General features: G+C 43.1%; 2 gene segments (V, D, J or C); both read left to right on the plus strand.

The window, feature by feature from the left end:
- The first annotated feature begins 658 nt into the window (after nucleotides 1-658).
- LOC116224112 lies at nucleotides 659-7,554 on the plus strand. The segment is given in 4 exon segments: nucleotides 659-758; nucleotides 890-1,217; nucleotides 5,372-5,406; nucleotides 7,032-7,554. Coding segments are annotated over 4 exon segments (726 nt in total).
- Nucleotides 7,555-10,436: 2,882 nt separating this feature from the next.
- LOC105912792 lies at nucleotides 10,437-14,618 on the plus strand. The segment is given in 4 exon segments: nucleotides 10,437-10,571; nucleotides 10,677-11,002; nucleotides 13,013-13,046; nucleotides 14,092-14,618. Coding segments are annotated over 4 exon segments (711 nt in total).
- Nucleotides 14,619-15,047: the final 429 nt, after the last annotated feature.

Genomic DNA, 15,047 nt, shown 5'->3' on the forward strand with positions numbered 1-15,047 from the left:
TCACTCGTGTCATACTGCTGTAGTGTAAGATCAACACTGATCAGGGCCAGATGAAGGCCAGGCCATATTAGAAGATCAACACTGATCAGGGCCAGATGAAGGCCAGGCCATATTAGAAGCCTGTCGGTCATCTGAACCTGAACCTGAGTCCATCAGAGTCTCTCATCACAAAGCCAGTAAGGAGCTGCTCTCATCCAGAAGCACAGGTACTGTATCGTCATCTGTAAAAACAATCAAGGAAAATGCATTAACAATATTAACAACAACTTGTTGCAACAGTGTTTTGGATAATAATAAAGTAATTGTCATAATAAAAATGTAATTGTGATTGTGTATTTACAATTCATGTTTACACTTAGTGCAATCAGGGCAATCTCTATTTCATATATTCGTATATTTTGTAAATGTTTCTCTGCATGTCTTTCTTTTCTTGCCACCGTGGCCTTGTGCTCTGGAGGGTTCAGACCTTGGGCTCAATGTCTATTGGTTATGGCACTAGATGAATTAATAATATTGAATAATATTGAATTATTTAATAATATATCACATATACTGTGTACTGTTTATTAGCAGCGTCACCCTGAGCATTTGCCTAGAGGTGATACTTTGCATCAGTGATGGACGCCTCAGTGCCCTGTGGTTGTTTATACTGCAGCCTCAGTAGTGCACATGTGTGAGTTCAGGCTGTCTGATCTGAATGTACAACAAGATGCCTTTAGCTCTCATCCTCATCTGGACCCTCTCTCTTTACTGCCAAGGTAAGTTACTGTCATCACCTGATTTACAGCTGTTTGGAGACACAGAGACAACATGGATTATGTGAATTAACTTATTGGATTATTAACTGGTTACATAGTTGGTTGTTGACATTATTCCATTTGTGTTTCAGAATGTAAAGGACAAGTCAGTGTGACTCAGACTCCGACAGTGAAAGCTATCCTTCCAGGACAAACTGTATCCATGACCTGTAAAACCAGCCAGAATGTGTCCCCTTATTGTTCAAGTAATCAATGCCTCAGCTGGTACCAACAGAAACCTGGAGCAGCTCCTAAACTCCTGATCTATTATGCCACAACACTTCAGTCTGGGACTCCATCCAGATTCAGTGGCAGTGGAACTGGCAGTGACTTCACTCTGACCATCAGTAATGTCCAGGCTGAGGATGCAGGAGTTTACTACTGTCAGAGTTACCACTATATAAGCAGTAGTAATGTGTTCACACAGTGATAAAGCGCCGTACAAAAACCTCCCTCAGTCAGGCTCCACATGACTGCACTCTGCTGCTGGAGCTCACTGCAGGTGGAGAGCAGAGAACAGACGTGAGGGAGGGGGTGAGGGGGGGTTGATTACTGGACTGAAAACATTAACAGTAATAATAATCAGTCAGGTAACTGATGACTTCACTACTGCTGCAGACGTAGAGGAGAAAACAACAGAGGGAAAAGGAACAGAGAGGATAGGAGAGGAGAGGAGAGGAGAGGAGAGGAGAGGAGAGGAGAGTTCAACATGCATTTTAGAATATTATGTGTCAGAAAATGACGTACTATGAAGTGCTAACTGAATAATAGCATCCTGCCTGTGGATACACCTCCGTCATTCACATGAGAACCCCAGCCCATCGCATGCACTCACTATCTGGTCCTACTGAGGTCCACTTGAAGGGAATCTATGTAATGCAGTGCAGTCTATTCAGAGTCGTAAGAGGAGACTAACAGAACCATCTAACAACAGAACTGTGAGCAGCACAGATCATGTGGGTGAGGTATGTGTCACATTTCAGTCTGGGAAAATTATCATTGTTTATTGATGTGTGTAATCATGTGGTTGTATAATTGTGTGTTGTGCTGTAACCAGTATGCAGGGGGAGAACGTTGTGGCAATAATTGTGGACTAATGGACTAATGGCCACGGAGTATTGATTATATGATTGGACACTGGACGGAGGAATCCCTTTTATACAGGGTAACTGAAAGGAACGGGAGAGATTTCCCAGGTGACGCTGGAGTGATGACGCGATCCAGCAGCGACACGCCGGACAACAACAATCGCCAGCCAGCCGGCGTGAGGGGAGAAAAGCATGTTAGCATGCCAGCTAAAGGGAAGTGCTTGTACTGATTCGAGTGGATACTCTGTGTGAATGGGTCAGCTTCTAGCCTGCCGGTTTGTAAGTGTGCTTTCTGTCCAGAGCTACCGTCAGAGGAGAAGCAGAAGCGGCATCGGGAGGAAGAGTGCGAGAGAGAGACGCAGACTGTCACCAGCCAGGGTGTGTGGAAGTGCGACGGTGGCGTGATCTTCCCTCCTTCATCCTGCAACGATGAACCGCTGTTTCGCTTGCTCCTGGACTTATTGAGCTCGTGGGGTTTGGGTGTTTTGCTGTGTTTTGGTCGGCGTGGGGGATGCCGCCGACCAAAAGTGTTTTCCTTCATCACCGGCAGCGCACCCGCTTAGCGGGGCAGGCATGAACTGGGTGAGCCCCTCTTATTGGTTTCCACTTGCTGGGGAGGTAAGTGCAGCCTAACGTGACGAGGGGCTGTTTAGTGTAGCGTGGGAGCGAACTGTAACAGTGGTGTAGCTTGCTGTGGGTGTGTGTGAGCCATCTGTGCACGGACATTGCTTATGTATATTTCACGTGTGAATTGTAACACCAGTGTTTTGCCTAGCTGGGAATGATATTGGGGGCTTTGCTGTGGGGAGTTTTGTTTCTAATGTATTGCATGTCTTATTTCTAAGTGGCCTCTCTGCAATTAAGTTGTACTCCTCCTCCCCCCTTTGTGGTGCCTGACTGGCTATTAGTTAGCCTCTTTATCCTGTGTGATTGGGGTGGGTTACATAGGATGGGCTGGGCCTAAACTATGTACTATATTTTGCCCAGGGACTGTGTGCTTCTAAGTGTGTGTGTGGCTGCCGGCCCTCTACAATAAAACTGTTAAACTTTATTCATGTCTGGTGTTGTGTGTCTCAGAGGGGTCTGAACCAAGGGAAAACATTAAGGTCGCGGTGACGACATATGGTCATTCACATGAGAGCCCCTGCCCATCGCATGGGGTAAAACCTCCTTGTTTGCGGAAAACCTTCAGACTTTCTGTGTTTTCATCTCTGACGCTGGACTGGGGTCATGGCCCAGAAGGCCTCAGTTCGGCCCTGGAGTAACAGAAGCAGAATACCGGGGCTAATCACTGGAGTTTATGCCAGAGGAAAAGCCTTGGGCTGGCCCGAAAGAGGCCAACAGTGTCCCTACTGGTCAGGCACTGAGTGTTGAGGTGTTTGAGTTTGAGATGACTGATTACCTGAGAAAACGTATTGGATCAGTTCATTTAAGCCATGACTGCCATGCCACGGTTACACTGTTACAGGACTCTGGAGATCTTCCCAGCTGCAGCAATGCAGTCATGTGCAGCTGCAAGGCAACATTCACTCTGATGATGATTCAATCCAGAAGGTGGACATAGATCTCTGGTGTTTGGCCAGGAGGTCAAAGAGACAGCCATCACACAGGGACACCCAACCTGAACATTTCACTGTGCAAGCATTAACACTGAATATACACTAAAGCTCCAGTTACTCTTTAACTGTTTTTGATCTGGGTACAACATTACACGTGTTCTCCAAACTGAGAGAAATACTGGAGTTATACCAGTGCACCTATCCTGGGGAATATCTCAAACCTGTCTTCCAGATAAGGAGACAGAATCTCCATAATGACCATAGCAGGAAGATGGAGAAGGAGACAGGCCCAGTGTCCTCTGGTAAAGTGTGTTGTGTAACAGTCAGGTAGAGGACTGAACAGTGTGTAGTAGGATGAGTGCACCAGGGGAGATGGATGAGAACAAGGGGACCCCAGATGATGAGCAGAACTGGATTGGACATGACCCTGACATAATCTCCTTTATGCTGTATTTGCTTTTCCACCTTTTACTTTACAATATTCTCTTTCAATTATAGGGTAATTAAAATCTTACGCCAGTATTTAACAGCGGATATGTCATCCTGTTTGTTTCCATTATAAATGTGAAGAAACATGTTTCCTTCAAACATGTAGAGTTGTGCCGTGTAACCTTCTGCTCCTGTGATGCTTCAGCACCTCCTGCAGAAGCAGCAGTGCAGTCATGTGGAGCCTGACTGAGGGAGGTTTTTGTACGGCACTTTATCACTGTGTGAACACATATTGACTGCTTATCCAGTGTGCACTCTGACAGTAGTAAACTCCTGCATCCTCAGCCTGGACATTACTGATGGTCAGACTAAAGTCACTCCCATAATTGGATCCTTCACCAACAAATCGACTTGAAGTTGAACCAAAACGTGAGTTTATGGCATATATTAAAAGTTTGGGAGCTTCTCCAGTTTTCTGAAGATACCAGGAGACACAGTTGGGACAGTATCCGTCGAGGTTCATGCTGTTTCTGCAGTCCAGTTTGATGGTTTGTCCCACAAGAACAGCTTTCACTGCTGGAGTCTGAGTCACACTGATCTGGCCCCTGCATTCTGAAACATTGCAAACATTTTATAGTATATCGGTTTGTAAAACAAATTGTATAATTATTTCAAATAATCAATTTCAGTTTGTAAAATAATTTACCTGGAATACAGAACAGGAGTGCCCAGAGGAATTTAATGAGAAAAGTCATTCTTGTCAGATTGTTCTTCTAAAACAGACAGGTGTTCAGTGTTCCAGTTCTCCTCTTTCTGAGATATAAAGCTCTCAAGAGCAAAAGGTTCACACTTTGGTTATGCAAATATGTCCAACCTCCCCAGTTTCTAACTGGCACTTTCTCATCCCCATTCCCTCTGCTCATGAAAAGAAATAAAGAAGATTCTTCAGTAGGCCAACAGTCTAAACCTAAATTATGTTTTGTTAGATTTATCTGGGCTAACAGCAATAACTGATTGACCAGTGTGGTCCTACTTAATGACAGGAAGACTAAACAATCCTCAGACCCACAACTGAACTGAGAGCAACTTCCAGGATCAATGAAACGGAGCAGTTTGAGTATGACAGAAATAATACAAATGGCTTTATTGTTCTGCTAAAATCATTATCACATGGTATCAACACATTACTTTCGGTAGAGGTGAACTATACTATTCCCTTATTGCACTGCTGTAATCATACAATAAGCACCCCTGGACTAGACCTGAGAGCTAAACCTGGAGCCAGTTTACTTTTCAATCTGTGCACCTCACTCCACTGTCGGGAATAACGCATTCAAACCTGTCCACCACTGAAGGGAGAATTTAGACCTGAAATTAACCATGACATAATTCGTGATCTGCTAAATGTAACAGTAACTGCATTGCAATGTCAGTCAGAGTCGCTGTACCGTGAAGAGGTTTTTGTACAGCGTCTCTATGAGCCTGTATCACTGTGGTGGACTTTCGGTGGCGGCACAAGACTCGATGTTGGAAGTAAGTAATTTCATCTGTGGTCCTATATAAAATATTGGTCTACATATGAACGTTTTGGTTGAATTACCTTCATTGTATCATTTGGTTTTGAAATTAATATATTTTCCAATGGTGCGCTTTATTAGGCAGATAAGTCATACACTTGCTAGACTGGTTTGGTAATGAAACGAAATAGGCTACTGATGTAATTTTGTGCATATTTTATTAATTATGACTAATATAATTGATGGCATATCTTAGCTGAGTCAATTTTACCTGGGATATCAAAAATAAAAGGTATCTTACTAGTGCGTGTCAGAGGAGGGGTTTTTGTACGGCCACAGATAGCGTTTGTATCACTGTGGTACACGTTTGGAGGCGGCAGTAGACTTGACGTTGGAAGTAAGTAAACGGTCATACATTTGGATTATTCTGTCAGTATGTGTGTGTGTTACTAAAGGCCTAATACGTTGCGCTATGAGCAGAGCAGTCTATGACGGCTACCGATATCTCTATGTTTAAACTTTTTTGGAACAGTGCAGAACTTGTGCTCTGATCGTAACTGTGTAGTTGTACACTTACTTTTTTCCTTCAAATAGTGAAAATTTTGTATCACAATGTTTTACTCTGCATCCCTTGCATGAGTTCTTAGAAAATAGAAAGGAAGGAACAGGTCAAACAGGTTTGTAACTTCTTGTTACTGCTGGTGGTAGCTATTGACGTTAAAGGTATGAAGGCAATTTGCCATTTTCGATTGAATGTAGTCTCTGTGCTTTGACCATAACTGTATTTTTTACTTGGAACTGTGTATACTGACTCAGAATACACATGTGCGTGTGTATTTGGGAAACTGGTGATGGGAAGATATTTACTGCCCTACAGGGTTTATAACTTCGTGTTACTCTGGTGGTAGGTGCTGCGCGTCAGAAAGTGGGTAATCAGTTTGACCGACACCGAGCTAAAACTCTGAAATGTGTCATGTGTCATGTTGCACTGAGACATTTCTCCACAATATTAACTAACACAGTTAAGGCTTTTGCGCAGATATATGTCTGTCTGTGCGAATACTTTTTAAAAGTGTGACAGTTATGGAATTTACACAGATAAATGTCTGTCTATGCGATGTATTTTTAAGCCAATCTTTCGAATCAAGAAGATCGTGTTGCCAATTGCTTAATGCATCACCATGCACATCCTTAGTTCTTCCAGACTGTTTTTTAAGCGTAATTCGTGAATTGAACATGTTCCTTTGACCAAGAGCCAGTACCATATTGCAGCTGTAATATCACATTAAAAGTGGCGGTGATATTTTTCGGTGTTTATTCCTTTCTGTACCTCTTCGCTTTATTTTATATTCCCAACATAGCTATGGCACTTGCGTAGATACATACTTATGCAAAGTCTTTTTAGGCTAATCTTTCGAGTCGTGTTGCCAGTATTCTAATGCATCAACATGCACATCCTTAGTTCTTCCAGACTGTTTAAAAAGGGAATAGTCTAACCTGAATAGAACATGTTCGTTTGACCAAGAGCCAGTGTATCTGTAATGTACCATCACATTGCATCTGTAATATCACATTAATAAAAGTGATGGTGACGTTTTTCAACTGACGACCTTGTTCATTCCTTTCTGTACCTCTTCTCAGGTGACACCAGTCCCAAACTCACAGTCCTGCCCCCCCTGCACACCAGCGGGAGTTCAGCCACGTTGATGTGCCTGGCTAACGGAGGCTACCCGTCCGACTGGACGCTGAGCTGGAAGGTAGCAGGGAGCAGCAGGAGCGGGGAGACCAGTCGCTGGGGCCCACAGAAGGACGGCCTGTACAGCTGGAGCAACACCCTGACCCTCCCTCTCCAGGAGTGGACCCAGGGGGTCTCAGTGACCTGCGAGGCAAAGCAGGGCTCCCAGACTGTCACTGAGATTCTGAAGAAATCAGACTGCTCCTAGGGTCCCCTTTCAAATGTCTGTCATTAGCCTGATTGAAAGTGTGTTTGATAAAGACTCTTCATCTCTGATAGGGACTCTCTTATTTCTGTTAGTGTGCAGCACTGAGTCACTGTCTTTCCCTCCCTTTCCACCTCTTTTACAGCATTTGGGAATCTGAAGTGCTTGTTACTTTGACCCTTTCATGTGTTTTGACCATTTATTAATAAAGGAGTTTGATGAAAATTATCAGAGACTTACTTTTGTATTTTTTGTGTATATCCTTAAAGTACAGAAAATGTCACTAATACTTGCTGACAACCCTTCTGTCAAATAACTCCTAAAATGATATGCTTGTAACATCACAACTGTATAACTTAGATGGGAAATTACTCCGCCTCCAAGAATATTCATATTTTTTGAGGGCTTGTTATGTAGCCAGTAAAAACAATAACAGGTCCATTATGATGCCTTGATAAGATAATTTTGTCTAAAATCAAACGTGAGTGTCAGAGCTGAGTCCATCAGAGTCTCTCATCACAAAGCCAGTGTAACCCTTGGAATCCTCTGGAGGGGTTGGTGGTGTTGGCAAAAGAGTTCACGTAGACAAACGAGTTCAAACTGAGATAGTTTAGTTGTTATCCAGCGCCATCCCAAGAACACTCTCCTCTCCACTCTCCTTCTTCGCTCCTTTCTCCACAGACTGGGTTAGCATGCCATCTACCTCTGACTGGATCACAGACTGGGCCATCTACCTCTGACTGGATCACAGACTGGGCCATCTACCTCTGACTGGATCACAGACTGGGCCATCTACCTCTGACTGGATCACAGACTGGGCCATCTACCTCTGACTGGATCACAGACTGGGCCATCTACCTCTGATTGGATCACAGACTTGGCCATCTACCTCTGACTGGATCACAGACTGGGCCACCTACCTCTGACTGGATCACAGACTGGGCCATCTACCTCTGACTGGATCACAGACTGGGCCACCTACCTCTGACTGGATCACAGACTGGGCCATCTACCTCTGACTGGATCACAGACTGGGCCATCTCCCTGCATATGGGGAGAGGTGCGGTAGGCATGCTATCTGATTGGTGGTGCTGAATTTGTGTTGATTTTGTGCTGGACTGAACTGGTTCATCCACTGGTTTGTCATTTGGACTCTTGCTGAACACATCAGTGTAGGACAGTAGCAGAGATTTTAGCTCAGAAAACTGGGAATCTGAAAGGCTGTTACACCTCACATCAAATGATGAAGACTGTGATGTCACTGACGGGGCTGTTACACCTCACATCAAATGATGAAGACTGTGATGTCACTGACAGGGCTGTTACACCTCACATCAAATGATGAAGACTGTGATGTCACTGACAGGGCTGTTACACCTCACATCAAATGATGAAGACTGTGATGTCACTGACGGGGCTGTTACACCTCACATCAAATGATGAAGACTGTGATGACACTGACGGGGCTGTTACACCTCACATCAAATGGTGAAGACTGTGATGACACTGACGACGGGGCTGTTACACCTCACATCAAATGATGAAGACTGTGATGTCACTGACGGGGCTGTTACACCTCACATCAAATGATGAAGACTGTGATGTCACTGACAGGGCTGTTACACCTCACATCAAATGGTGAAGACTGTGATGACACTGACGACGGGGCTGTTACACCTCACATCAAATGATGAAGACTGTGATGACACTAACGGGGCTGTTACCTGACAAACTGAGGGTGTATCTGTGCAGATCTCATTGTCTGATACAGGAATGAACTGTCCTAACTGCATACCTGGCTGAAGTCCAATGGGGGTGTTTGTAGGAGTCATAACACACACAACAGTGAGGCCACTGTCTGCTCTTGGGAGTGTGTGTGTGTGGGCTACTGCAGTCCCATCCCAGTCCATCTGGTAAGGCTCAAGCAGACCACTGTCTCCATGTGGTGCATACAGATTAGCAGCAGAAGGTATCAGCTTGACTGTACAGTGCGCTTCCCAAAAGGGAGGTGTGGTGGTGCACTCAGAGATCAATGCAGCACAGCTGTCGGGTGTCATGTCTGTAGTGCACAGCAGTGGTGAGTCTTGATTGGGAAGAAGACACAAACCTCGACCTAAATCTAGCAGCAGAGTTCTGCTGAAGAAAGTCCCAACCAAGTAGAATGGCCTGACTGACATTCCTAGTAACCAGCACTTCCTGCAGCAAACTCAGTGAGCCCAGTCACAGTGTAATGTTAACAGGGGCTAGTGAGTCCAAACTCAGCCCAGTCACTTCGGTGAGATAAAATTATTTTTGAGAGGCCCTCTGTTCAATGATGGGAGTGACATTCATAAATTCTTACTGATAAATGAAATGCTTGAACCAGTGTCCAAAAGGATGTGCATGTCTGACCCTTCAACTATGCTCTTAATGTAGGCAGGGAAAGAGCCTTTGTTGCAGTTGGCATTATACGCATCAGAATGTTTGTGCAGTGTGTTTTCCCCACCACTAGAGGGCACTGTTGGACAAGGAGAGAGAGACAGATTCTGTAACTTGCCATCTGGGGCTATCTGGAGACAAGATGACGGATGCCCCACTGCATCAGCTATCTGTAGTTTCCCTGCCGATAGACATCCTGATTCACATATGTGTTGCGGTGTTGCTGATCATTATCCTAGTGATCTCAGAAAGAGACACGCTTGAGCACTGGACTCGGACTACTGTGTGTGATGTCACCAGTTAGTCTGCCATACTGAGGTCTTGGTATGAGTCTGAGTAATCTGTATAACGATCCGGTGAGAACCTGCAGTAGTAGTAGTGGTCTCTGGTTCATCTGATTTGTACATGAGATTATTAGAACACCACCTTGCCAAAATATCAAGAGTCTTCAATTCACTTTTATTTATTTAATGTATATATAACACCATTAACAACAGACACTGTCTCAAAGTGCTTTACAGAGCCCAACACCTGTTCAATAATCTATCAATATATCTATAATAATCTATCTATACATCTACATCTATGTGTGTGTACATACTAATCATTACTGTAACCCTGACGGTCTGTTTCACTCAGGAAGATCATTTACATAGGCTACATGTGTCAGTTTGCATGAGTGGTCACAGTTCTAGTCTTGGGGGGATTATTTATAGCCCTGTGAGTTCACCACTTCATGGGTAAGAGCTGATTCTCATAGTGGAGAACTCAACAATGACTTTCATCTTCATGTTCCTCTGGACACTTGTCCTCTGCTTTCAGAGTAAGTTTTATTTATTTGAACCCAGATCTTGTGTGTAAAGTAAAGATACATGAACATATGTGGGAGGTTAAATATATCTTACTATTCTCCATGTCTTCTCTGCAGTCTCATATGGACAGGTCACTGTGACTCAGACTCCTGCAGTGAAAGCTGTTCAACAGGGAGGATCAGTCACTCTCAACTGTAAAACCAGCAGTGATGTGCATGTGTATTCATCAAATCATCTATTAGCCTGGTACCAACAGAAACCTGGAGCAGCTCCTAAACTCCTGATCTACGGGGCCACAACACTTCAGTCTGGGACTCCATCCAGATTCAGTGGCAGTGGAACTCACAGTGACTTCACTCTGACCATCAGTAATGTCCAGGCTGAGGATGCAGGAGTTTACTACTGTCAGAGTGAACACTATATCAGCAGTAAATATGAGTTCACACAGTGATAAAGCGCCGTACAAAAACCTCCCCCAGTCAGGCTCCACATGACTGCACTCTGCTGCTGGAGCTCAATGCAGGTTCTGAAGGGTGTGATACACAGTAACTACACAAGTGGTCTGGAAGTCATTATTCACATCCTTGCTTATAGCAGTTTGTAGTTATGACAGATGACAGATGACAGATCGTTAAGTTTTGACAATTCCAGTGGCTTGGGTTCTGTGGGAACAGATAGCTTGACTGCATCTTAATGCATGGGACTGTGGATAGTAGGTCTATGGTGTGAGACAGTGTGTATGTGTTGTTCGAGTTGCCACTGCAACCATCTCTACCATTCATGGTGAGGATGCAGGAGATGGCCCAAGCCAGAATTAAGATGGTGCTGTGGAAATCTACATTCCTGTCAGATTTAAGATGGTGTTGCTGTGGAAATCTACATTCCTGTCAGATTTAAGATGGTGCTGTGGAAATCTACATTCCTGTCAGATTTAAGATGGTGCTGTGGAAATCTACATTCCTGTCAGAATTAAGATGGTGCTGTGGAAATCTACATTCCTGTCAGAATTGAGATGGTGCTGTGGAAATGCATATTCCGGATAGATGTTAGATAATTCTGGTTGAAATCTGAATTCCTGTCAGATTTAAAACGGTGCTGAAAAAAAAACTATAATTCTGTCAGATTCCAGAAGGTGGTTGTGCAAATGCAATCTTTCTCTGAAATCTAGTTGCCAAATCTACAGAAGTCTTCCCCGGTCAGACTGTGTAAGGAAAGCCAACATGTCATCAACAACAGACACCACAGACTGGAAGGTTTACATGTCAGACCTTTATGGGACACTAGAATGCATTAGAGTGGTGAAGATGGCAGACAATACAATTAATCTGACTGCATTCAACAATTAAATGACACACAGTATGACCAAACACTAAATGCACCAATTGTTTAGATGTTAGTTTTTGCAATGGCATGAAACACAAGGAACTATATGAATGGAGAATGCAAGAACAGTTTTTCAGTACAATAAACGGTAAACTGAAATATTAAAAGAATCAGTCAGTCTGAATGAGGTCAAATACAATCAGTCCAACTTTAAATACTAACAATTGAATAATTAGATTGGATGCCAATAAGATCAAACATACTTGGATGACCAAATGAACCTGATTGCATGAGATGAAAATACCATAAAACCAAACCTGAGTGGAAGAGATGGCATGACAGAGAGACAGATAGACAGATAGCGAAGAGACTGGAAAAGCAAGAAGCCCAGAGAGAGATGAAAGGAGTGAACTTTCTATAATGACTGGTTTCATACCTGAACACCAATGCTATGCATTTGCCACAAGCCAATACCTTAAGGCCACATCCCCCCCCAAAACCAATCTCTCATGACCCAGCAGACTAGGGCACTGCTATTGGTGCATGAAAACAACATATAAAACACACAATAAGTTCTACATTCATTCTTTTTCATCTTCATTAACCCAAAGCCATAAAACACAAGGTTACAGTATCAACACATTACTTCATGTAGAGGTGAACCATACTCTTCCCTTATTGCACTAGTGTAATCATACAATAAGCACCCCTGGACTAGACCTGTGATCTAAACCTGGAGCCAGTTTACTGTTCAATCTGTGCACCTGATTCCACTGTCGGGAATAACGCATTCAAACCTGTCTACCACTGAAGCCAGAATTGCCATAGTGTAGAATGCTTTATTTTTAATGTTTTCAATTCATGAGGCTGTATGTCGTTTGGGCAAACTTAGGCTATTGATGCTGGTTGGCATTTATGAAATATAAAGCATTGAAATACATTCTTGTACTTAGGACGATGGAAGAAGTCATAATTTCAGACCTGAAATGAACCATGAGAGAATTCGAGATCTGCTAAAACGTATGTTGCCCTAAATGTAACAGTGACTGCATTGCAATGGCAGTCAGAGTCGCTGTACCTTGAAGAGGTTTTTGTACAGCGTTTCTATGAGTCTGTATCACTGTGGTGGACTTTCGGTGGCGGCACAAGACTTGATGTTGGAAGTAAGTAATATCATCTTTGGTCCTATATGAAATATTTTGGTGTAAATCCTAACGCTTTGCTAAAATTGCCATCACTTTACCATTTCTTTCTTTTTTCATAATTGCGTGCTATATTAGGCAGATAGGTCAGAAACCCGCATGAGTCTGGTTTGGTAATGAAACGAAATAGTAAAGAAAAATATTTTGTGCATTGTTTATCCGTTTTGACTAATTTGATTGGTGGCATATCTTAGCTGAGTCAATTTTGCCTGGGATATCAGAAATTAAAGGGATCTTACTAGTGCGCGTCAGAGGAGAGGTTTTTGTACGGCCACAGATAGTGTTTGTATCACTGTGGTACACGTTTGGAGGCGGCAGTAGACTTGACGTTGGAAGTAAGTAAACGGTCAAACATTTGGATTATTCTGTCAGTGTGTATGTGTTACTAAAGGCAGAGACATTTCTCCACAATATTCACAACGTAGTAACGGCATTTTGCGCAAATATTTGTCTGTCTTTGCGAAGTCTTTTTAAAAGTGTGATAGAATTTGCACAGATAAATGCCTGTCTATGCGATGTATTTTTAGGCCAATCTTTCGAATCAAGTAGATCGTTTTGCCAGTAGCTTAAAAACGTAATTTGTCAATTGAACATGTTCCTTGACCAAGAGCCAGTATCATATTGCAGCTGTAATATCACATTAAAAGTGGTGGTGATATTTTCCAGCAGACGACCTCGTTTATTCCTTTCTGTACTTTTATTTTATATTCACAACATAGTTATGGCACTTGCGTAGATACATACTTATGCAAAGTCTTTTTAGGCTAATCTTTCGAATCGTGTTGCCAGTATTCTAATGCATCAACATGCACATCCTTAGTTCTTCCAGACTGTTTAAAAAGGGAATAGTCTAACCTAAATAGAACACGTTCCTTTGACCAAGAGCCAGTGTATCTGTAATAAAGCATCATATTGCATCTGTAATATCACATTAAAAGTGATGGTGACGTTTTTCAACTGACGACCTTGTTTATTCCTTCCTGTACCTCTTCGCTTTATTTCTCAGGTGACACCAGTCCCAAACTCACAGTCCTGCCCCCCCTGCACACCAGCGGGAGTTCAGCCACGTTGATGTGCCTGGCTAACGGAGGCTTCCCGTCCGACTGGACGCTGAGCTGGAAGGTAGCGGGGAGCAGCAGGAGCGGGGAGACCAGTCGCTTGGGCCCACAGAAGGACGGCCTGTACAGCTGGAGCAACACCCTGACCCTCCCTCTCCAGGAGTGGACCCAGGGGGTCTCAGTGACCTGCGAGGCAAAGCAGGGCTCCCAGACCGTCACTGAGATTCTGAAGAAATCAGACTGCTCCTAGGGTCCCCTTTCAAATGTCTGTCATTAGCCTGATTGAAAGTGTGTTTGATAAAGACTCTTCATCTCTGATAGGGACCCTCTTATTTCTGTTAGTGTGCAGCACTGAGTCACTGTCTTTCCCTCCCTTTCCACTTCTTTTACAGCATTTGGGAATCTGAAGTGCTTGTTACTTTGACCCTTTCATGTGTTTTGACCATTTATTAATAAAGGAGTTTGATGAAAATCATCAGAGACTGTTTTTGTATTTTTTGTGTCTTAAGTTAAAGGTATATTTGCACGGTTGCACCCAATGCAGGATAAAGCCACGCACTAATAATGTTGAAATGTATATCCTTAAAGTACAGAAAATGTCACTAACAAAGTTCTTATACTTGCTGACAACCCTTCTGTCAAATAAATCCTAAAATGATATATTTGTAACATCACAACTGGATAACATAGATGGGAAATTACTCCACCTCCAAGAATGTTCTTATTTTACATTTTTAATAAAATAGCATTATCAAATTGAACGATGATAGATGTAGTTTGACTTCCCTTTGTCATTACAACCATAGAGGGCTTATTATGTAGCTAGTAAAAACGATAAGAGTTTCATTATGATGCCTTGATGAGATAATTTGGTCTAAAAGCAAAAATGAGTGTTAAGAGGCTG

Source organism: Clupea harengus, chromosome 16 (genome assembly GCF_900700415.2).
Source record: "Clupea harengus chromosome 16, Ch_v2.0.2, whole genome shotgun sequence".
NCBI lineage: Eukaryota > Metazoa > Chordata > Actinopteri > Clupeiformes > Clupeidae > Clupea > Clupea harengus.